This window comes from Aegilops tauschii, chromosome 7, assembly GCF_002575655.3.
Source record: "Aegilops tauschii subsp. strangulata cultivar AL8/78 chromosome 7, Aet v6.0, whole genome shotgun sequence".
Classification (NCBI taxonomy): domain Eukaryota; kingdom Viridiplantae; phylum Streptophyta; class Magnoliopsida; order Poales; family Poaceae; genus Aegilops; species Aegilops tauschii.
Window position 1 is genome coordinate 54,440,319 of NC_053041.3, and position 22,927 is coordinate 54,463,245.

Below are 22,927 nucleotides of genomic sequence, written 5' to 3' on the forward strand. Positions count from 1 at the left end.
GTGCTGGGTTTTGAAGCATGGGTACCTCCCCGATATCGTGTGCTATACATGTGTGGTAGCCGCTTATTGCTACTGCGTGGGGCAATCTGGTTGCTTCTTTCTTGGATGTTTTGGCTGTTGTTGCTTTGGTTCAAGTGGTGTTTGTAGCTGCTGCATTTGGGGATGTTTTTGCTGATGAGTTGGCCCCCTTTGATGCATTGTTGTTTGCTGCCTTCCCCCTGTGTTGTGCTCTGATGTTGATCTGGTTGCTGCTATTGCGCTTCCTGCTGCTCTGGTAGTTCCCCTCTCCTTGCTGCAAGTATAATGGGCTCAAGCGCATGAGCTGCATCATTTAGTATTTTGTAGGCAACATCATTGCTACAAGCTTGGGAGGCCAACCATGTGAATTTTCTGCACAACGAGTTGTACTTGAGTGTATTGTTTGAAGGGAGCGCGAAATCGAGAAGATGGCCGCTACCACCTGTTGGTGTTGTTGCTCGTTCTGACCACCTTTCTAGCAAGTAGTGCTGCGGTATAGCTTGGACATTGAGGTGGACCATTACTCTAACGATGTGTGCACATATGATTCCATTCATCTCAAAACAATTGCAGCTGCACTCAAATGTCTCTTCTGCCAGCACAACATTCACTGTAAATATCTTGGGGTCTTCATAGTAATTTGAAAAGAGCACAAATCTCATGCTTCCAATGTCAGGAGAAGGAACTTGGTTCATCACAAACCCTGTGGAGGCAGTCACTTCTGCTTGAAACTTGCCAAACACGTTGCGGGTGTAGAAACCAACCGCCTGACGCTCAATTCTGTACCGTGAGTAAAGCGGGGTTGTGGTTGCTGCGCCAATGAAAGCTTGGTTGTCCTCACGGTCTAGCATAGTCTCTTGCAGCACCTCATACTGCTGCACAAACCTCCACACCGAGTCATGAGGATTAAAAATGTCTTGAAGTAGGAGATTCACTACAGGAATTAGCTACTTTGCCGTCCGCCAAGGCAGACGGCAAAGGCATGGATGGCGGACGGCAAAGGCCTTTGCCGTCTGCCGCGGACGGCAAAAGGCGCCGGCAGAGATAGCATCGGTAAAGACCTTCGTTGCCGTCTGCTTTCTGAAGCGGACGGCAAAGGGGCCTTTGCCATCAGCGGCTGACGGCAAAGAAAGCCGACGGCAATAAATTCGTTGTTAGTCCGTTAGGTGGCTAACGGCAGTCTTTGCCGTCCGTGGCTGACGGCAAAGAGTAGGCGGCCTTTGCCGTCGGCCAAATGACGTCAGTTGAACATCACTGCCCACCAAGGCTTTGCCGTCCGCCACTGTAGGCAAACTGACCAAATGGGTCAGCTTCCAGGAAACACAGGTGGCTGCCACGTGGCTTCTTTGCCGTCCGCGGCGGACGGCACAGAGCCCGTTGCTGTCGGTGGCAGACGGCAAAGAGCCTGCATTGCCTCTTTTTCTGTTTTTTTAAATCCAACAATTTTCACAGCAAATATATATGACATATATATATATATATTTCACAGGGCTATTTCACAGCAAACATATGACATATCCAGCACATAAGTTTCATCGTACATACATATATAGTTCTATCCATTCATACATAGCAAGTTGCACATACACATTGTTCCATCCATACATATTACAATGCAAAGTTTCATCAAGATAGCAAGTTCCATCATAGCAAGCTAGAAGAATACTAGAAGAGAATGAAGGAAAAAACAAGCACTCCATCATACCAAGCTAGCTTCCATGAAGTGAATGAAATCTGCAAAATGGCAAATAAGAAAGTTAGAAAAAGGTGACTAGAAGAAGAAGACTAGAAGAAGAAGTATATGTCATTTATGAGCTAACTTAGGTGAAATGGATAACTTAGGTGAAATGGATCATTTATGAGCTAACTTAGTTGAAATAGATTGTTTATGAGCTAACTAAGGTGAAATGGATCATTTATGAGCTAACTTAGTTGAAATGGATCGTTTATGAGCTAACTAAGGTGAAATGGATCATTTATGAGCTAACTTAGGTGAAATGGATCGTTTATGGGCTAACTTAGGTGAAATGGATCGTTTATGAGCTAATTTAGGTGAAATGGATCGTTTGTGAGCTAACTTAGGTGAAATGGATCGTTTATGAGCTAACCTAGGTGAAATGGATCGTTTATGAGCTAACTTAGGTAAAATGCATCATTTTAGAGCTAACCTAGGTAAGATGGGTCATTTTGGAGCTAACCTAGGTATATAAAATGGGTCATTTTAGAGTTAACCTCAGTAAAATGGATCATTTTGGAGCTAACCTAGGTAAAATGGGTCATTTTAGAGCTAACTTGGGTAAAAATGGATCATTTATGAGCTAACTAAGGTAAAATGGGTCATTTTAGAGCTAACTTAGGTAAAATGGATCGTTTATGAGCTAACTAAGGTAAAATGGATCATTTTAGAGCTAGCTTAGGTAAAATGGATCGTTTATGAGCTAAGTAAGCTAATTATGCCATTTTTGACATAAGTAAGCTAAGTACATGTCATTATTGAGCAAACCTAGTTAACTAAGCATATTAGAGCTAACTTAGGTCATTTTGGAGGAAACAAAGCTAAGTATAGATCGTTTTAGAGCTAACTTAGGTAAAATGGATGGTTTTGGAGGTCAGTAAGCTTATTAAGTCATTTTGGAGGAAATAAAGCTAAGTCTAGGTCTTTATGCATTTGTTAAGCAAAACTCTAGAGAAACTTACCGTGATCATGGAGGTGTAGGAGCGGGCTGGCTCGTGCCGGTAGCTGGAGAAGGATCGTGCGATGCTTGTCTGGAGTTACGCTGCACCAAAGATCATTTCCAATGTCTCGTTAGCATGATGACACTCAAATGTTAAGACTAGCAAGTAATGTCCATTCAAATTAAACTCGCCATGGTCCCAGTAGCAATCTTTGGCATCGGCGGAGCGGTCTGACCGGACTTCTCGCACACAGACTGCACATTTGGTTTTGACGACTCAGTCATACTAGTTAGTAATGAGACAAACACTACATGAATGTTTTGGCTAATCTGCAGAAGAAACTTACCACAAGGAGCTCGTACATGGCCCTTGCCTGCATGTCATTCTGTGCCCTCTCCTCCTCCAACATCTTTGTCGTCCTCTCCTCCAACTCCCGCTGCCGCCTCCGCCAGAAGTTTCTCCGTTCTATCTCTCTCACTCTGTATAGCAGCCTGCAACACCACTCCTCGTTAGCATTTGTAATCATTGATGGAAGCGCACACAATGTACTGGAGAAAGATAGCTGAGTACGTATAACTAACCTTAAAGGCGAGTTGGACTGGCCGTTCACGAGGCCTTACCTCAGGAGCGGAGCTCGACTGGCGTGCCTTGATCTCCGGGAGAGTGCTAGGACAACGGATAAGTCCATCTCCAATGGCTATCGAGCCATGGGACCTCCCGCCACCAGCTATCATCACCAGCTCTGGATCAATGGGACCCTGGCTCGGGTTAAAGTCCTCCCCTTTCCTCGCCTTCCCCTGATCTCTATATTTCACGAGCTTGTCGTGGGAGGAGATGTTGGTGAAGTTGTTTGGATCATCGAGGTCAGACGGAGAGAATGCCTTGACTTTCTTGTAAGAGGCAGTATGGTCCATGGCATAGAGGTCGTACACCTCTGGCACCTTATCCGCCTTATTGTAGCGTGCCTGAAAGAGAGAAACAAAGTAAATTAGTAATTAAAGGGCTCAAGCTAGCATGATGAATGAATTGCATGAATCATGAAGCAAACCACATACCCAGTTCTGCCCGAACTGATATAAGTTGGAGCTGCCTTGATGGTGTGGCACACCTTCCATTTGGGCACGTTTGTCCTTGGCCTTGTTGTGGACGGCTAGCCATTCTTTTGAGCACCACTCATTGACCAACACCTCCCAACAATCCATCCGATCCGCACACCATCTCGGAGGCGCCTAAGTTAGCAAATAGAAACTTGATCGCTACGGCTATGAATTACTAAATGAAGGAAGTAAGTGCAAGGCCTTAAGAATTACCTTCATGTACTGCTCCTTACTCAGGAACTTCTCGCGGCACGCCGGCTTGGGCTTCTTGATACCACGCAAGGCGTAGTAGTCTCGAACAGCCTGCACCCGAGCCTCGTGCCGTAAGTTCTGTAGTAGGCGCTTGCAGACGTTATCGATAACATTTGCCACTTCCTCCTCGTATCCCTCCTCGCACCTGTAGAATGTCTGCAATCAAATGAGACAATATTGATTAGTAAAATTAATAACTAGCTAGTTGAACATTTTTAATTGTGTAAAGGAGAAATTACCTAGAACTTTCTGATCACCACGTCTGCCCTCGTGTCGCACAAGACACCGTCGATAATCTCACCCGGCGGGGCCGGGGCAGCCAAGTAGTGCTCCCAGCTCAATGCAAGCTCTGGAAGCCGACCCTCACCAGGCAACGTGACAAACCCCGGGAAGTTTTGCCGGCAAAGCACTCCAAGGACGGAGTTGGGCCGGCGGACTTTCTCATGGTGGTCCCAACCCCTGCAGCATGACAAGGCCAACGCATTAGATATTTGAAGAAACATGAATGCAGAAGGTACAAAAAGATTAAATGCACTTACCTCTCCCCATCAGGGAAAATCAACCACCTCTGCTCGCGGGTCGCCGGCACGGACGGGAGCCGTGTACAACCACGCTGGTAGACGGTGCCCCCCTCCTCCTCAATATCAGTCGTCTCCCCGCCATCATCAGCATGGCCACTTGGCCCCTCAGGCTAATCCGGCCAGGTACCCCATCCAGACGTGTGCTCGTCCGGGGTCTCGTGGGCTGAAGGCCCGTCGACCCGAGGCTCGTGGGCCGAAGGTCCGTGGACCGGAGTCCGTGTAGCCTCCTCCTCGGACGAGTCCACCCTAGCAGTCACGTGCTCGGGTGAAACAGCCGGGGGTGGCGGCGAGGAAGGCACCCTAGCAGTCACCCTACCTCCTCTCCCGCGACCACGTGCTCCAACTCCTCTCTTCTTCCCTCCCTTACCTCGTCCCCTGCTGGGCACCGCGGTCGACGAAGAAGGGCCCGGCGGTGTCGCCATACTGTCCAGCAACGCTCGGCGGAGAGGTGCGTGTGGAATGGAAGACCTCCCACCATGCGCCGACGAAGAAGGGGCCTCGGAACGCTCCGGACCAGCGCCCACCATCTTTCAACACCTATCATGACAAAGAGTAAACGAAATTACTACAACATAAAAAAAATACCGACATGAATAATAATATGTATATCACTTGCACATTTAAATCAAACATCGCAGCGATGAAACAACTGCGCAGTTAAATCTACCTGATCAACACAATTATATATGATGTTTTCCATAACAAAATCGAAAAATATATGACCTAACTCACACAAATATATGACCCCGTCGGCCTCTGGTGTCGTGGGTGTCGTGTCGGGGCCGGGGTGCCGTGTCGGGGTCGGGGTGCTGTTTCGGGGTCGGGGTGTCGGGGTCGGGTGTGGTGTCAGGGTGTCGGGGTCGGGGTCGGGGTGTCGTGCCGGGGTGTCGGGGTGGCGTGTCAAGGTGTCGGGGTCGGGGTCGGGGTGTGGGTCGGGGTGTGGTGTCAGGGTGTCGGGGTCGGGGTGTCAGGGTGTCGGGGTGTCGGGGTCGGGATGTCAGGGTGTCTTCTTCTTCTTCTTCTTCTTCTTCTTCTTCTTCTTTCCTCTTTTTTCCTTTTCTTCTTCTCTTCTTCTTTTCTTCTTCTTCTTCTTCTTCTTCTTCTTCCTCTTCCTCTTCCTCTTCTCCTTTTTCCTCTTCTTCTTCTTTTCTTCTTCTTCTTCTCCTCCTGTTCCTCCCTCCTCCTCCTCTTCTTTCTTCTTCTTCTTCTTTCTTCTTCTTCTTCTTCTTCTTTCTTCTTCTTTTCTTTCTTCTTCTCCCTCCTCCTCTTCCTCCCTCCTCCTCCTCCTTCTACTCTTCTTCTTCTTCTAAACTAAAACTAAAACTAATCTAAAATAAACTAAACAAAAAATAAAACTAAAACTAAACTGAAACTAAAACTAAAGTAAAACTATAACTAAAACAGAAACTAAATTAACTAAAAGAAACTAAACTAAAAAAAGGGGGGAGATCACTCACCTGCAGGGGATCGCCGGTGGAGGGGGAGGCGGCGGCCCGATGGAGGGGGAGGCCGCGGCGGGTGGGGCAGCGGCGGCCCGGTGGAGGGGGAGGCCGCGGCGGGACTGGGCGGGGACGGCCACGCAAGGAAGGGGGCGGGGCGGCTAGACGGCCGCGGCGCGGCTGGCCGGCGTGGAAGGGGCGGCGGGGGTGCGGTGGACGTCGGGGCGCCGCAGGGGAGGGGTGCGGGGCGACGGGGCAAGGGGCGACGGGGCGGCGGGGGGTGGTGGGGCGACGGGGCAAGGGGGCGGCGGGGTGGCTGGTGGCGGCGGCGGCGGCGGGTGGCGGCGGTCTCGTCAGGGAGAGAGGACAGAAACAGAGAGAGAGGGAGGGGGCGGGGTGGGGAGCCGTTAGTTAGGTTATCTCTTTGCCGTCCGTGCCCCTTTGCCGACCGCTTTTTTGCTCTTTGCCGTCTGCTAGCAGACGACAAAGAGGGGGCCGTTAGGTTTTTTCTGAGCAGCTCGTTAGTGGGGCCCACCTCTCTCTTTGTCGTCCGCCAGCTAACGGCAAAAATTCTTTGCCGTCCACTAGTAGACGGCAAAGAACTGGCTGATGGCAAAGACCTTCTTTGCCATCAGCCAGTTCTTTGCCGTCCGTTTTCTGTAAGCGGACAGCAAAGACCTTCTTTGCCGTCAGCCAGCAGACGGCAAAGAATTGGCGACGGCAAATAAGGTAATTCCAGTAGTGTTTAGTCCCTCTGACCTCCCCGTAGTGCTTGTAAAGGGGAAAAACAGTTCCGGAAGAACGTTGGAGCCCAGGTTTCACGAGTCTTCCACATGTTGCATAGATGCCTATTGTCAACCAGGTCGAAGCAATGTATCATGTGCTGCCAATTCTCTGCAAATTCATCAACCGTGTCAGAATCATTGATGCAAGTGTAGAAAGCTTGCTCAAAAACCTCATCCCTACTCATTATCCTGCCCAACTTCTCACGCGCTTTTCGTTGGACGTGCCATTTGCAGCATCTATACACGGTATTGGGCAGCACTTGAGATAGGGCAGTTTCCATGGCCTTGTCCTGGTCGGTCATAATGTTCAATGGGTATTCATTGTTCATCGCAAGCAAAAAATGCTGGAACACCCACTTGAAAGTTCAATCTGTTCATTTGACAGCAATGCACAACCCAGCAACATTGTTTGCAAGTGGTTGTTCACTCCAACAATTGGAGCAAACGGCATGTTGTATCGATTTGTGCAAAATGTTGTATCAAAGAAGATACAATCTTTGTACTTGGGGTACAATGCCCTTGTCCTCCCATCCACCCAAAAGAGTCCTGTGACAGAGTTGGTCTCCTTGTCAACTGTTTTTGCATAGTAGAATTGAGGGTTCTCAGCTTGCCGCCTCTCAAAGTACTGAATTGTGAAATCCATGTCTCGGAGGTTTAGGTTTTGTCACAGCTTGGACCGAAAGTTTGAAACATCCCTCTTGACATATGGTAGTATCCTGCGGTCTCCGCCACGCACCCTTCTAAGCATTCCCATGCACGAAAAAGTTGAGAAGTTTACATCATGCATAGTCATTATGAGATCCTTATCTTCTTCCAGGATTTTGCGGTGTGAGCGGTAGTAGCGTACAAGCTCCGCTGTGGCATTAGAGGGTGCGTATGCTCTGCAACAAAATGTGATACAGCCCATTTATTGCCTTTGATCCCAACAATCAGGTGAGCTTTGCAATCATGTCGCAGCAGCCGATTCTTTTGACGCTTGCTGCCGACATCCATTTCAAACCAATTCTGTTTGCTAGACGATGCTGCTCCCATTGAGATCCCTTCATAAGAAGTGCTACTGTCCCCTTTACTTTCCGGCTTCCCTGCGTGCACACACTAGAAAACCTTCTTGATAAGTGTCGGAGGACCTCTCTTTTGGCTTTTTTAGAAGCGCAAATGCATGTGCCAAAGCCCATCTTGAATGCATATTCATTGTAAAATTCTTTGGCATCATCAATAGAGTCAAATTCCATGCCAACATAGGGCATAAGCGGCTGAGATGAAATATCATCATCCTCTTGATCATCATCATGCATTGCAGCGGTTGAGTTGTGCCCGGCATATGAAGACATTCCTCCATTTATTGCAACATGTGGTTGTGCATAGCTCTCCTCACCTCCTGTCTCTTCACCAGCACCCTAAATGTCCAACAAAAGTCAATACATCAGGGATTTTAGTACTAGTACCATTTGTCTTCTATGCAACAGTATTGTAAATGCTCAATTATATCAGTTAGTAATTACCATTTCAACAGAAGAAGGAAGAAGCAAGAAGCAATCATGCACAATTTTTCAGTTCAACACTTCATAGTGGAAACAATGGTTTCTGGATTTTTCAACAACAACAATCTCAATCTACTGCACCACTGTAATCATCAAGGCAATGAAAACTAAACTTTTCTGAACTTCTTCATTTTTTTTTTTGCAGAAGGAGTTAAGTTAATGAAACTAAACTTTCTGAACTTTTGGTATTTTTTTGCAGCAGCCTACAGTTTTTGTTTCTGATATTTTTTTCAAATGCACCACTGGAAACATAATACTACTAATACTAATGAAACTGAACATTTCTGAAAATTCTTTCTGAATTTTTTTCATCGACAGTATACTGAAGCTGCATTACCAACTGAAGCTCCATTACTAACTGAATCTGCTGCATTACTAACTGAAGCTCCATTAAAATTCTTTAACTGAATCTGCTGCATTACTAATTGAAGCTGCATTACCAACTGAAGCTCCATTACTAACTGAATCTGCTGCATTACTAACTGAAGCTCCATTACTAACTGAATCTCCATTACTAACTGAAGCTCCATCAACAGTCAAATTACTAACTGAAGCTCCATTGCAACAAATAATGCAAGCATGTGCGCTAGGGGTTTTCTAAGGAACTTACCCAATATGCAGAGGAATTGACTGTAGCTGCGGATGGTGGTTTTTCTGGGAAGAACACCGCCGGATTTCGGTAGCTGCTCGCCGCAGGTGCTTCGTAGCTCGCCGGAGTTGGATCCGTCCACCTGGATGCAGCGGATCCATGGGAGGTTGGAGCTGAGACGGAGGCGAGCATATCCCTGTAGATATGTTGCGCCATCAGGGTCGATGCAGGGGTCGGGGGAGACGCGCTGCGATGATTCGGGGCAGCGGGGCATTGCCGGATGTCCTGCAGATGTTCAGTTTTGGCGGCGGAGCGGCGCCGGAGGGTGGGCCGCTGGGGGTGGGGGAGCGGCAGCCGTCACCGCCCGCGATCTGCGGGGGCCAGGTGAGGTGCAGTATGTTCCGCCTTTGTTGCGTTGCAGCATAAGCGTCGTTGCAACGGTTTGTCGATGGCAACGGCCGCTCCTGGCCCAGTTTCTATCTGGATCGGATGGCGGGGACGCGTCCGATCGAACGGCTATCGAGGCGACTTAAAATTGGCAGAAATAAGCTGACTTATTTGTAGCATCCGCCAAACAAATAGCACCAAATGGTCGCTACTGCTGAAAGACTGGTCGCTCAAAAAAATCAGAAAATCCCAAAAACGCAAAAGTTCAAAAAAAATCGGGAACTCAGAAAAGTTCATGCATTTGACAAAAATCAAAAAAGTTCACGATTTGGAAAAAAAGTTTCCACGAATATGGAAAAAAAGTTCATGAATTCAAAAAAAGTTCATCGATAATGAAAACAAGTTCAAATTATTTTTAAAGTTCAATAATTTTATAAAACTTCATCAGTTTTGAAAAGGAGTTAAAAATTTGGAAAAAAAGTCCATCGATTATGATAAAAAGTCATCAATTTTGAGAAAAAAACATCGATTTTGGAATTAGTTCACAAACTTTTAATAATATCTCATCAATTTGGAAAAAACATAAATTTTGAAAAAAGATCATGAACTTTAACAAAGATTTCATCAGTTTTGGAAAAGAGTTATTCAATTTTATTAAATGTTTCATCGCATTTGAAAATAATTTGTGCATTTTGAAAAGTAAATATAAAAAAGGAAAAGGAAATAATACAGAAAATAGAAAATAGAAAAGAAAAAGAACAAAAGAAAACGGGTCCAGGAAAAACCAAAATAAATTAAAAAAGCAAACAAACCGGCCGGGAAACTTCCCAAAACCGGAAGGGGTCTCTCCCGTGGCACGCATAGATGGGTCGGCCCAGGTAAGACTCTTCAGCTCTAGTTAATAAATTGCACGTTAACGGGAGCTGAAGGCGTCAAATAGGAAATGCCACGTCAATGATCCGGGAAATTGTTGGAAATTGAGCGAGCGCCCTTCTATACAAGAGGGATACACGCAACAACTGCTGCGTGAGTTTTCTGTCGGGTGCGAGTTTACAAAGCTTGCGGCAGACTTGTAGTCAGCACGTGTCGCTCCTATGGTTCCCTTCTCATTTTCTCCTAGCCACCATGCATCATACAGTAGGACCCATACAGTAATACTCCCTCCGTCCGAAAAAGGATGTCCCGTGCGTAATACAGTGCTTATTTTGTAAAAAGGCCCGCGTACACTCAAAAGCTATGAAAAAAGGTCCCCGTCTCCTTCCTTCGTCCCCCGACCGTCGCCCCCCGCCATCCCGCGGCCGGCAACTGACGTGAAACAAATGTTCTGCCATCAGGTATATAAATAGTAAAAGCGAAAAAAAGAGTCCCGCCACCTACTAAAATACTGACATCTCAGACTCACCAAGTTGTCAACGTAGTAAATAAACAAGTGAATTAAACAAGAAAAGGCTGTCACCGACAATTTCTTTTTTTTTTAGGTCGAGCAAATATAAACTGGGCTTGGCCTGCCCAGCCTAGTACAAAGAGCAGCTAAAAGAAGAGTACCAAAAGGTTGAGAGCCAGCTTCCCGCAAAGAAAAAAAAAGGTCCAGGGTCTTCCATCAGGCGAAGATCTTCTCCGGTGAGCGCTGCGGCATGGACTTCCCTGGTGAAGCTTTGCTTCGCCCGAGCCTTAAAGCTGCGCCCTGCCATGTAGCTTGCGACGGTGACCGTCGCATTCCCTGTGCTCAGCCGGACAGTCATCATGATCCTTGCTGCTGAACAGTGTTGCCGGTGTGGAGGGCAGAGGCCATTCAGTGGATGCCACACAGATTGGCTGGGTATTTTTTGCAGACTCGGTTACATCCCACAGGCACCGCTGCTCGGAAATGCAGGGATGGAACTGAACATGTCTTGGCCTGCACCACGCCTTCCACCCTCTGCTGACCAAACTCTTATTAAGCTGGTTGAAAGGTTTCTGCTTTGGCAAAATTTGCGCCGTATTCCTGGAAGAAGAGAAACAACAAGCCAAGCACTGAAACTCTGGAGGGCAAGACATCAATTTCTTGTTAATAATTAAGTTGAGATAGTGTTTCATGGAGCTTTTTTGAACATAATTAACAAGGAAGCTATTCTATACCGATCAACTCAAAAAAAAAATGGTTGCACAGGTAGTCTACCTCTAAATGATGGCACACATTATATGTACAAGCATGCAATCCGATTGAATCATACCTGACAGATGTGTTTCATGCTTCCAGGTTCACCTATCCACCAAGAGTCTGTCCTGAACTTTCAGACGTTCTACATAAGATGTGTAAACAAAAAGTTGTATCATCAGAACAATGACTTAGATGCCAAAGTGAAGGTAGTTATATGTGATACAAGAGTAGTTTTTATAGAATTTTACCTGTTTGGTGGAAAATGTCCATATAAATGATCACAGGCTGCACCGTGGATATTGTCGTATATACCAGCTGTGCCTCACTGTATACAGCATAGTGTTTTGGTACCAGACTGACCCACCGTTGGAAAAATACAACAGCAGTGAATCATGCTGGGACACTAAATCCAGCTATAACCAACTTCTTTCTCAGTGGCAGTTCTCCTAATTTGACTTCTTAGACTATCAATGACGCCCCATCTATTTGTTGATCCATGTACACTGATGAGGTGCAGATAAGGCATTTTAGCAGAAGGATTTATGGCGATTAACTGACTTGCTGCATGCTCTGCCAACTTATCATTGCCACTCAATCTGCAGCTACTCAAGAGAGAGGTCCATATTGCTGAATCAGGTTCAAATGGCATTGACTTAACTAACCCTTCGGCCTCCTCAACCATGCCTCTCCTACAAAATAGATCAACCATGCAAGCATAGTGCGTTATATTAGGCACAATTCCATGATCGCGCGTCATCGTGTCAAAGAAATGTCTTGCTTCCTCTAAAAGACTCATGTGGTTACATGCAGACAGTACACCAAGAAATGTGATATCATTGGGATCAACTTGTGCCCTCTTCATATTCTCGAACATTTCAATAGCATTTTCACCAAGGCTACTGAATGCAAATCCATGAATTATTGTATTCCATGTAACCACATCTCTCTTAATCATCTGATCAAAAATATTTTGGGCTGTAACCATTTCGCCACATTTGCAATATAGGCTAATGAGTGAATTCTGAATTGGTAAACATAACTCGAGTCCAAGCTTGATAGTTGCGGCATGAAACTGCTGACCATGAACAATCATAGAATAGTGTGCAAAACAGCTTATGAGGCTAGAAACAACTGACTCGCTTGGGCGCACATATGTTAATAGCATTTTCTTGTACATCCCAATTGCATCATCAGTTAAACCATTTTGAGCGAGCCCAGTAATTAAACAGCTCCAAGTTACTGAATCACGAGAAGGTGATTCATTGAAGAGCCTGTAAGCTTCAGTAGCCTCGCCTTGATGAAGAAAACCAGCTATCATCACATTATAAGTGACAACAGTCCTTTTGTTCATCCTATGGAAAAGGTCCAGTGCATCATCCAGATATCCTTCTTTCATGTATCCAAAGAGTAAAGATGTGCAAGACATTACATCTGTTTGGGGCATACTATAAAACATATCCCGTGCTTTATCTAGCATTCCGTTGTCTACAAACCATGACATCAAAGCAGTAGCTGCTTCCACGTTCTTCTCAGGCATCCTTGAGTATAACTCAGTAGCATCAGTAATTCTTCCATCTCTGATATAGCCATTAATCATCGAGTTCCACGAGACCTTATCTCTTTCAGTCATGGAATCAAAAAGTTCTCTAGCCTCATCAATCTTGTCTGCATAAATATAGCCACATATGATGGCATTCCATGAACCGACATGCTTTCTGTCCATTTTATCAAACTCCAATTGTGCTTCATCCATGTCCAAGGAGTTACAGTACATCGCAACTAATGATGCCTCGATAATCAGGTCAAGAACAAATCCACACTTCACAGAAAACCCATGAATGCATCTACCTCCTCCGATACTTTTCAGACCAGCATACGCATTCACAACCTTAACTAGAACTGCATTTGTCATTTCCTCCCCATTCCGCATCAATCTTCTGAACAGTTCAACTGCCTCTCTGAATCGCTGATGGTGGACAAGCCCTCCTATCATGACACACCACGACACAGAATTCTTCACGGGCATCGAGTCAAACAGCTCCAACGCCAGCTCCACCTCGTGCACCGTAACATAGCCCTTTACCATGGCCGTCCAGGACACGACATTGCGACCGGGCATCTCATCGAAAACCCTGCGGGCGTCTGCTACCCGATGGTTCATCACGAGGCCTGATAGAAGAGCATTCCACAAGGCCACATTTGGCGTGTCGACGTCATCAAAGACTCGCTGCAGGCAACCGAAAACCCCACAGTTGGCGTACAGGGTGACGAGAGAGGCGCCCACGAACACATTACCCGTGGAGCAGGACTTGAGCGCGAGGCCATGGACGCATCGCCCCAGCTCCAGAGCCTCCAGCCGCGCGACGGCGGACAGCACGGTGGAGAAGGAGGTGTGGTCCGGCCGGAGCCCGCGACGCCTCAACTCCAGGAAGGCGTATGCAGCCTCCTGGTGCGCGCCCTCCCGCGCGTGCGCGGCCATGAGGGAGTTCCAGGACACCACGTCGCGCCGCGGCATTCCGTCGAACACCTCTCGAGCAGCGCCCGGCCTGCCGGCCCTCAGGTGGGCGCCCATCAGCCTGTTCCCGGAAGCGATGCCCTTGTCGTGGGAGCAGCCACAGAGCGCGCGCGCCGCGTCCGCCAGCGACTTGGGAGGCCGGGAGTCCACCGTTCCGAAGACGCCGGCGCGCCGCGCCGTGACACGCATGCCGAAGAAGCTCCCGCGGCGCTGGTAGGAGGCGCGAATAGCAGTGTGCTCCTTTTTTTGGAGGAACAGCTTCGTAAAACAGCTCTTCATGGGCCGCGCCACGAACATGTAATGTTTTTTCTTTTTAATATAAGTATATCAAAATTTCTATATATTATCTACAAAATTTATAAATCAGATTTAAAATAGAAAGTGTTATGTGTTCACATATATGCGATAATAAATGTTCCTATATTTGAAAACAGTTGCTCACAAAATTAGAAAACCGATGTTCACATGTGTGAAAAAAATTGCTCTATATACTTCAGAAAAGCCATTCATGGAATGAAAAGCTGTGAACTGGATTTCCGCGGATAACAGCATGAATGTGGAGGAGATGCAAGCCTCATGACAGGCCACAAGGTTGGACCCGATATTGCAAAAGTCGGGCATGCGACTTACCTTTGTATGTGCTTGACGGGTGGCTCTGTGCTAGTTTCCATCAAATAAAAAATGGTTTATTACTCTCGGCTTCGGCGTTAAAGATGCACAGAAGATACTGAAAATTCGAGCATGCCAGGGTGACTTCTACCTTTTTGCCTTTTTACTGACCTGTAGGTGATGCCCACAGCCCACCTAAGATGATCGCGGAGTTGGATGAGGAAGAAATAAGCCGGGAACAAAATGTTTGCCTTCTCCAAAGAAAAAAAGCATACAAATATTTTGTTTTAACCATGCATAAGAACCGCATGTGGTCTATCAGGGAGAAGGAAAACCGGGGAAAAACCCCAAGGAGTACAGAATACACGACCAGATGATTTGAAGGAGAACCTCGGCAAACTCTTCCAGACACACAGACAAGGAAAGGAAAGAAAGAAAAACAAAGATTTTTATCCGATGAATCAATCAACTTCCTAGTAGGAAAAAAAAATCCCTTCAGGAATACCTTGGAGGCAAAGAGGCCCTAAATTCACACCAAGAAGTACACAGGCATGTAAAAACTTGAGGGGGGGCTGTAATTGCGTGGAGTTTATTACGTGCCCGCTGTTGGATTGGATGCAAAATTAAACGTCGCTGGCCTTCCCTGCCTTGCGCATGCCAGCCAGGTGAGGGGATCCCGATCCGTGATGGCGCGGTACTGTGGTTGCTGGTGCCTTGATGAGGATGCGTGGAGGAGGGAGCAGAGCAGGGGACACTGTGGCCGACGGCAACGTACCGCGAACTGTACGTACGTGACCGTGAGTGCACCATCGATGCCATGCCATGTGCGCGCACACACACGCTGACACGCACCTCACCAGCGTCGCGACTCGCGAGAGGCCACGATCGGCGTACATGGCCGCATCATCGATGCGTGAATTGAAGGCAGGCAGCCCCAAACCCAAACCAGCCCAGCAGCCCTGCCTGCCACCGCCCGCCCCAGCAGCAGTCGATGGAGAGGACGGCCAACGGTGCCGCCCGCCCGATCCGATCCGATCGTACGGGTCGAGTCGGCCGAGCCGAGGGAGGGGCCGGGGCGTCCTCCCTTCATTCTTCAATGATGACACCTACGTGCGTGCGTACGTTGATGCCCTCCACTCCACTGTGCATCCCCATGCCGCCGGAGTGCCGGGCACTGGTCACCCATAAAACCCTCCGGCATCGCCATCGAGTCCACCATAAACTCCTCCGTCGTCCCAGTAGGCCAGCACGGGGGGGCTCCGGCCGGCTCCATCATCAAGGAGGTTTGGTTCCTTCCACCGGCAGGCCCGGCACGTGGGGTGGGTCGTGATGGGTCATGGGCGCGCGCCGGGCGGTCAAGGTCGGGTTCGGGTTTGGGTCTGTTTGTTGCTGGCATGACACGACGGGCCAGGCACACCAAGTGCGGGCGGGCGGGTTTCCTTGAGCAGTTGGTCGGTCTGCGGCGTCGCCTGCGCACCTAACGCCAGCTGTTATCATCCCACACAGGCGGCTGCCAAAGTGGCATGCCCCAACACATCTGTTTGCTGGTGATGATTCCGCACCAACACATCCGGGCACGCAGTGCCTGACCCAATGCGTGCCCGCCGCCCTAGGGGTACCAGCTGCCGGCGCTGCGTCAAATCCGACGTCCAACCTGCGTGCTACGAACCACCACTCATGAGAGCGGCATTGCACATGGGAGCTTCAGTTTTTTTTCCCGAAAAAGAGACTAGGAACGCAGTCTTCACGTCTCCACCTCCAGTCATGCACATCAAGGAGCTGTGCTGTGGTCGTGTTTTCTTGTTCACCAATCAAAGCAGCATCGCAGCGACCAAACGCCAGCCAGAGCCAGCCAAGAGACAATCCTCCGGAAATTCACTGCGCCAGCTGCGCACTCTGAGACAACTTCAACCGACACCCCACAAGAAAGAGCCCGTCTTCTATCCCTCAAAAAAAAAAAACGAGCCCGTCTCCTCGGAGTAGCGAGCACAACATAACTAGGGTCAAGAAATAAAGCCCAGAGTAAAATCATTTGACAGAAACAACGACGGACCATTTTCAAGCATGGGAGGAAACGCAGGAGAGCTGCGCTGCGATTCGATTCAACCAACAAGACAAGAGAAGAGAGGGGGGTACTAGGTAGGAATGTACAAATCATCAGGCTGTTACAAGGGATAGGATTTCGCCTCCACACACACATCTGGGCTAACTTAGTACACAAATTATTTATCCATTTCGCTCGGCATCCAAACACATGTCAAAAAACACAAACAATCCCAGCCGCCGCTGCCTGCATTCTTCCTTCTTCACCAGTCAGCTCAAATCACTATCACCACACACAAGCCCCTGCCTTGTCCCATAGTCGAAATTCCACCATTCTCCATCCTCCAAATTACTGAAGTACCACCAGTGAAGCTCCTCGTTCCACCCAAGGCTCTCAAATTCCACCATCTTCTCCCAAAACAGTTTGAACAAGCTGCCACCATGTTCGTTGCAGTCCCCGAATCAGAATGTGTGTGTGGCATATAAGATGCAGGTTGGGCTATGCGGCTTGGCTTATCCCCGGCACAAAATAATTCCTTCAATCAACCATTTATCCCCGGCAAGATTAGATTTTGCATCCCATAAGAACCCATGCTTGCCGTATTTAACATCTGAAGCGGTTATGCACTCTCGACCGGGAACAACCCAAGGTTTCCTTCGCCATGCGCTCGCTTTGGCCGCCACGTTGTATGAGCCTTGACCACATCCGCTCCAGACTCCAGCTGGAGCAGATGGTCGCACTGGATGGCAGAGTCTGGGCTGCCATCCACGCATTCACCCGAAACGTTGGTAAGTGACTGCAGCACGCTATCACGGCAACACTCCTTCCTGTAATCCAGTGTCATGCTTGCAAGCTCATGCTTTTCCAGTATGGAAATCGGAGCACTCTGAAAAGGGAATAAATAAAGCTCAGGAATCTTAAGCAGCCTTAAGATGATGATTGGGAATGAGAACAATCATGTCTACTTTATGAAACACCAGACCTGATGCTCCACAATAATAGATGCATGAATCGTCTGGTGGTACCAGCAGAGTTCATGTATTCGGATAGCCACAACATTTTGACCAAACACTAGAGAATGGGGAAAATAAATTACCTCAAGGATCCATCCAATATACTTCACATTGTTCACATGTTGGTTCACGTCAAGGTCGCCCCACTTGGGCTGTTGAGGATGAAGGAGTTCCCATAAGAAATAGAAATATTATGGATGACACAGAGACACCAAACTGAGTGATGGTAATTAAGAATATCTAACTGACTTACAGTAAGCCCCTTCCTTATGAACTGCTTGTTGGCAGGGTCCACAACTTTGTTCCTTGGCTTAGCCAACTTTTCACCCTGCTCCTCTGTTATGGCGGAACGATCGTTAAAGTGCGGGCCTATTTCACCTCTAACTTCATCTGGCATTTTTGAAAGTCTTCTAGTGGTCTTATTCATCATAACCCAAACACTGCAAACAAGTGTCAAATGGGAAGCACAATTAACAGACGAAAAAGATGCTACAAACAGCACGAGTCAAAATGCAAACACATGGAATCCAAACCTTGTAGCTTTCAAGATTGTTCTGCCCGAATTGTAGTCACGGATATGCCAATCTCGACGCATTCCATTTTTTCCAGCAGAAGCCACCCATGTGTCAACTTGGACCATATCTTCCCTAAAATTTAGCACATGAAAATTATACTAGGTCATTTTTCAGCCTATAAAACAGCAAGTAAAGCTACAGAACAACTAGAAAACTACAAACTGAAATTGCTTTTCCTTTTCCGCAAACTTAAGATTCAACCTCTTATCAATTCAACAAATGATCGTTGCTGACATCAAAGGAAAACTGTAGTATCAGGTACACAGACTAATAAAAGTATTTAAGAAAAATTATGCCAATCTAGATCAGGAGTTTCGTCGTTTGGCAGCCCACAGCACTAATTGCATACGAACAAGTCATTTAATCCAGCAATAAAGGCAACTTTCTGATCTCCTGAGGCCCGGCCTCTTTTAATACGAATAACGAAGGACAAATGGGCCAGCACCACTTAATTTAGTAGCTTCGAGCATTTAAATACGTGGTCTTATCAATCAAACTAGATTCCTCTACCTTGCACACGGAGACACAAGAAAAAGATGATCGTTTATTCATCAAAAAGCAAAATCTACGTCTGTTACACTCAAGTGGAACGATCGATCTAAGGTGTTCCACACGTGAAACATACTCTGTGAGCAGAACTTCTGATTGCTAAAGAAGCATTCTAAATTCTAGCAAAAGCGAAGCAACAATCTAACACATCTGTGTAGGACAACAGAATCAGAAACATAGAGGGGGGAGTTTTTCATGTAGGATGATAAGCAGTACACATGAGCTTCTGATTGATAAAACAATCATTATAAATTCTAGCAGGAACTAAGCCTGCACTGCTGACATTATTTTTCATGGCATACATAAAATAGTCCTTAACTTGTATTGCCATTCCATAAATCGTCACTGTTTTAGCAATCGATGTGGTAAATAAGACCACAAAGTTGAGCATAACTAGGACATGATGTGTTGTTTGTACTAAAAAAGTGGGCTTAGAGCATGTTTGAGTGGTGCATAATCTCTCCAAATATATTGCCTGTACTTAACTATGGATTTCTCATAGTATGACGTAAGGCCAACTTAGTTATAAGAAACTTTTAATGGTTAATATGACAACCAACGGAAGTTCATATTGACAAACTCAAAAGGCAATTTTTGTACAATGTTATGATGCTAAATAGGAAAGAAATAAGACTAACTCCAGGTTAGCTAAAATAAGATGCAAGATACAAGTATGACTTCAAAATGTGTACCAAAAAACATGAGGAAAAAAAACTACTCCGGTGAAAGGGTGCACATCTATAAAGAATGCACATGAATAATTCAAGCTAGGAATTTGACTGGAAGTCTGAAAGTGAGAAAAAGAGAGAAGATTTGCCAGGAAAATGACATCAACAATTATGGCTTGCAGAAAGTACCATGAGGGATAATGCTCTACAAGAAGCTGAATTTTGCTGACAACCCAGATCAAGTTCCGTTTACTCATCTCAGGAGTAGCACCAAAACCATCTCCAAGGAGACCAGCAGTTTTCACATGGTTAAGAGCTGTTTCCTGCCAAAATTCAACTGGTTTTAGACGACTGGTGTGAACTGATGGCATCAATAGTGAAACGAGAAAAAAAATGAAAGGAATAAAAAATGGAAGCTGCATCCTGTCATTGTCTCACCTGTAAATGATTCATTAACGTCTCTATAGAAGCTGTACGATCTGCACCAATCTCGTAGGACCTAATCAAGAAGTTCTGCCTAAACACCAGCCCATCCTGGATTATTCTACCAAAGCCAAATGTGTCAACAAGCATGTCAGGTCTCTTGGGCTTCCAATCAAGCATGGTCCACTGCTTCTCTGCGGCCAGGAAGATGGTCGTGACAGCTGCAAGAAGCATGCTCCAGTCTGGCAGTTGGTTATAGAACGTCTTTGAGGAAGTGTAAGGCACTGTATCCTCCTTGTCTGAGCCTGTAGTCTTGAGGTTAACCTTAGAGCCATTGACCTTAGGAAGTGCTTGGGCCCGAGCCTTGACTTGCATGGACGCGGGAGGCGTGTTCGGCTTTGCAACCATCCCACGGACACTCAAAGACTCAGGTAATTCACCAGACATGTTCTTGGAGCCTCTGGCGGATGCAGCCGGGGAAGACCCCGGCGTGGGGAAGAACCCCGAGGCGACAGACCCCGCCATAACAGAGCCCTACTACAGCTTCAGGAACCAAGATTAAGCTCCAACCTGAAGGAAGAACGAACAAAAGGATGAGCAACAGGATTTATACATACCCACAATAGCTACGCCTGATTTCCCTCGTGGAGGAGAGCAGAAAGGAGACGAAATAAAATGTGACAGAACAACAACATTCACAAATAACAAAAGATTCCATGCAAAATTGAGATATATGAGGAACCGGATCCCGCTGTTCCTCATTTGGGGAAAAGGATAGGGAGCCTTAAATTTGCCCCATTCGAATCAATTTTCCAAACCTCCAACGACCAGACCCCGGAGACGGTCAGAGTCGTTGTTGACATCCAAACATCGTTTGTCATTGGGACCATGTTTGTAACCGAATTTACCATAACATAATAATCGCAAAACAAATGTCCCCTTCTCCTTGGAGCGCAACGGGGGAATCGACCCCAGAACGGGGACTTGTCCGCCGCTCGACCCCTATCCATGCCCACCCGTCCGTCCGTCCGTTCCACCCAAAACAAATCTAGAAAACATTACTAGTACATTGCCCCCAAATCCAACGCAGCCCGCACGAACCCTATCGCAGGAACCGAGGCGGAACGGGCCAAAACCGCGTTGTCGCATCGGGAAAAAAAATTCCCCCACCGCAAGGGGATGACGAGGATGCGGTCCGCCAGATCTGCCAAGGGAGCCCCATCGGGGCCAAAATGCGGAGCCCGTAACGGAGTCCCCGACGAAGGCGCCCGCCGCCAGATCGCCCGGGGAGGAGGAGCGAGGAGGAGGAGGAGGGGGAGGGGACTCACCGCGAGCGCGCGCTGCGCTGCCGCCGCCTCCGCGGGACGGACGAGGCCGGACCTGACGCAGACCCGCCGCCGGCTCCGGCGGCGCTCGGCTCCGCTCGGCGCGCCGGGAGAGGCGAGGTTGGTGGCGCCGCGCTGGGAGGGGGGCGCGAGGGTGGTGGGGGGATTCGTGTGGTCTCCGCTGCTTCCTCTACCTCGCCACCTCACACCACGAGAAGGAGAGAGAAAAGAAAAGGGATAGCGAGCGAGAGAGAGAGAGTCGGGGGCCGATGAGTTTTTTCCTCTCTCTCTCTTTGTTTGCGATGCGAGGCGGCCACGACGGGAGGGGAGGGAGGAAGCAGAGCCGTTAGCGCTCCCGTCCCGTCCCGGGTCGCCGTATAAATACGCGGCCCCGCGTACGGCTGGCTCACGGCACGGGCCCCGTATGCCTTGCGCTGGCGCTGCGAAAGGACGTGCGTGCCCCTCGGTGCGGTCCGACCGGCAGCGGTGGGGCCCCGGGCCGCGCCCTTTTTCTCCTTCTCCTTCTCGTAGCTGTCCGATGGTTCCTGCACCGCACGAACCTCCAATCAGCACGCGAATGGAAAACGGTGGGTTGAGAAAGCAAGGCTTCTCCCGGGACTCGACAGCTCACGCGACCGTGACGAAAATTGCTACGCCGCGAAAATTGCATAATTATAATAATTTAGAGAAGGCCACTGCGAATCAAATCACTGTAAGCATTTTTTTACAAAAATCTCGATGAGTAAGATCGATGTTGCCCTGCTATAATTCCTCTGGTTATTTCTCTGCTCTATCTGCACTCGCCCTTCCTCCCCCTTCCAACTCCGACGGCTTCGACCGCGGTGAGACAAGGGGGAGGGAAGCCGGCGGCTTGTGACTTGCATGTTCGTCATCCGATAGCCGAGATCAAGTCGAGCTCTTCCATTTTCTCTCTTGCTGGTCCACTTGGTCGCTTCGCTTGATTGAGTAGATGAGCAATGCTGCAAGCTTTCGGTGCTAGATTACCTATGGTGATTTGGTGCGATCTGGTTTTGTTTCCTTACACGTCGTTTACGTGAGCCCTAAATCTAGAGAACTTTGGCAATTTAGACCACCTACACGCGCCCGGGGAGCAAGCATTTTTTTTGCCAATTCCACTCAGATGTGGTCCTTTCTGACATCACACTTGCGTAGGCGGTCGAAACTACCCAAAAATCAAGCCTAGATGGGCATTTACGCAAGCTTGTAATTTATTTGTCGGTTATCGCCTTTTAGTGTTGTATTTATTGATGATCTGCAAAAAGAATATGCCTTCTTCTTTTCTCGATGGTTCATAAATAAAGACGATCGGACGCCTGGTGGCAAACACATTTTCTTTCTTCGTGAGGAAGAAAAGAAAGCGATCTCGGCCAAGCTAGTCTAGCCTTGTGTCGTCTACACTCCGCCATCGACTTCTTGGTCGTAGGTGGTGAGGGGTGTCGTCGGATCCGCACGTGTCAATCGTGTAGCTTTAGCTTTTAGGCCCTAGTAGCTTATGCTTTAGGTCATTCGACATATGGACTTCGATGACGGTGATGGCGGCCATAAATAAAGAAGCTCCAGATCCTTTCCCGACGAGGCGATCAATTCTATGGGCGAGGATGGATTTGGAAACTAGTCTGTTCAAGTGAGGATGGCGTGGGGACGACGACATCCTTGTGGTGGACTTGTGTCCTCGGGCTC

General features: G+C 47.7%; 3 protein-coding genes across 3 annotated transcripts; all 3 read right to left on the reverse strand.

The window, feature by feature from the left end:
• Nucleotides 1–251: 251 nt before the first annotated feature.
• On the reverse strand, nt 252–7,491 carry LOC141026791 (protein FAR1-RELATED SEQUENCE 3-like). The gene is made up of 3 exons (XM_073503644.1): nt 7,206–7,491; nt 7,054–7,085; nt 252–893 (listed from the first exon to the last, which is right to left on the reverse strand). The coding sequence occupies exons 1-3, from the start codon at nt 7,489–7,491 to the stop codon at nt 252–254; spliced, it is 960 nt and encodes a 319-aa protein (XP_073359745.1).
• A 3,324-nt stretch (nt 7,492–10,815) lies between these two features.
• LOC109761213 (putative pentatricopeptide repeat-containing protein At3g05240) lies at nt 10,816–14,303 on the reverse strand. Its single transcript, XM_020320021.3, has 3 exons — nt 11,754–14,303; nt 11,579–11,647; nt 10,816–11,349 (listed from the first exon to the last, which is right to left on the reverse strand). The coding sequence occupies exon 1, from the start codon at nt 14,297–14,299 to the stop codon at nt 11,909–11,911; it is 2,391 nt and encodes a 796-aa protein (XP_020175610.3). The 5' UTR covers nt 14,300–14,303; the 3' UTR covers nt 10,816–11,349; nt 11,579–11,647; nt 11,754–11,908.
• Nucleotides 14,304–16,660: 2,357 nt separating this feature from the next.
• On the reverse strand, nt 16,661–21,625 carry LOC109761208 (palmitoyl-acyl carrier protein thioesterase, chloroplastic). Its single transcript, XM_020320016.4, has 7 exons — nt 21,230–21,625; nt 19,917–20,471; nt 19,668–19,801; nt 18,220–18,333; nt 17,940–18,126; nt 17,770–17,838; nt 16,661–17,559 (listed from the first exon to the last, which is right to left on the reverse strand). Exons 2-7 carry the CDS (start codon nt 20,424–20,426, stop codon nt 17,293–17,295), a joined length of 1,281 nt encoding a protein of 426 aa, XP_020175605.1. The 5' UTR covers nt 20,427–20,471; nt 21,230–21,625; the 3' UTR covers nt 16,661–17,292.
• Between the last annotated feature and the right edge of the window lie 1,302 nt (nt 21,626–22,927).

Coding starts and splice junctions, on each gene's coding strand:
- LOC141026791 (XM_073503644.1), bottom strand. CDS start 7,491: ATGGATTTCACAATTCAGTACTTTGAGAGGCGGCAAGCTGAGAACCCT. Junction 7,086..7,205: donor TGAACAGATTGAACTTTCAA/GTGGGTGTTCCA, acceptor TACCGTGTATAG/ATGCTGCAAATGGCACGTCC. Junction 894..7,053: donor GCACGTCCAACGAAAAGCGC/GTGAGAAGTTGG, acceptor AGGTTTGTGCAG/CAGTATGAGGTGCTGCAAGA.
- LOC109761213 (XM_020320021.3), bottom strand. CDS start 14,299: ATGAAGAGCTGTTTTACGAAGCTGTTCCTCCAAAAAAAGGAGCACACT.
- LOC109761208 (XM_020320016.4), bottom strand. CDS start 20,426: ATGGCGGGGTCTGTCGCCTCGGGGTTCTTCCCCACGCCGGGGTCTTCC. Junction 17,839..17,939: donor TCATAAGGAAGGGGCTTACT/GTAAGTCAGTTA, acceptor CATCCTCAACAG/CCCAAGTGGGGCGACCTTGA. Junction 17,560..17,769: donor ATATTGGATGGATCCTTGAG/GTAATTTATTTT, acceptor TTCCCTTTTCAG/AGTGCTCCGATTTCCATACT.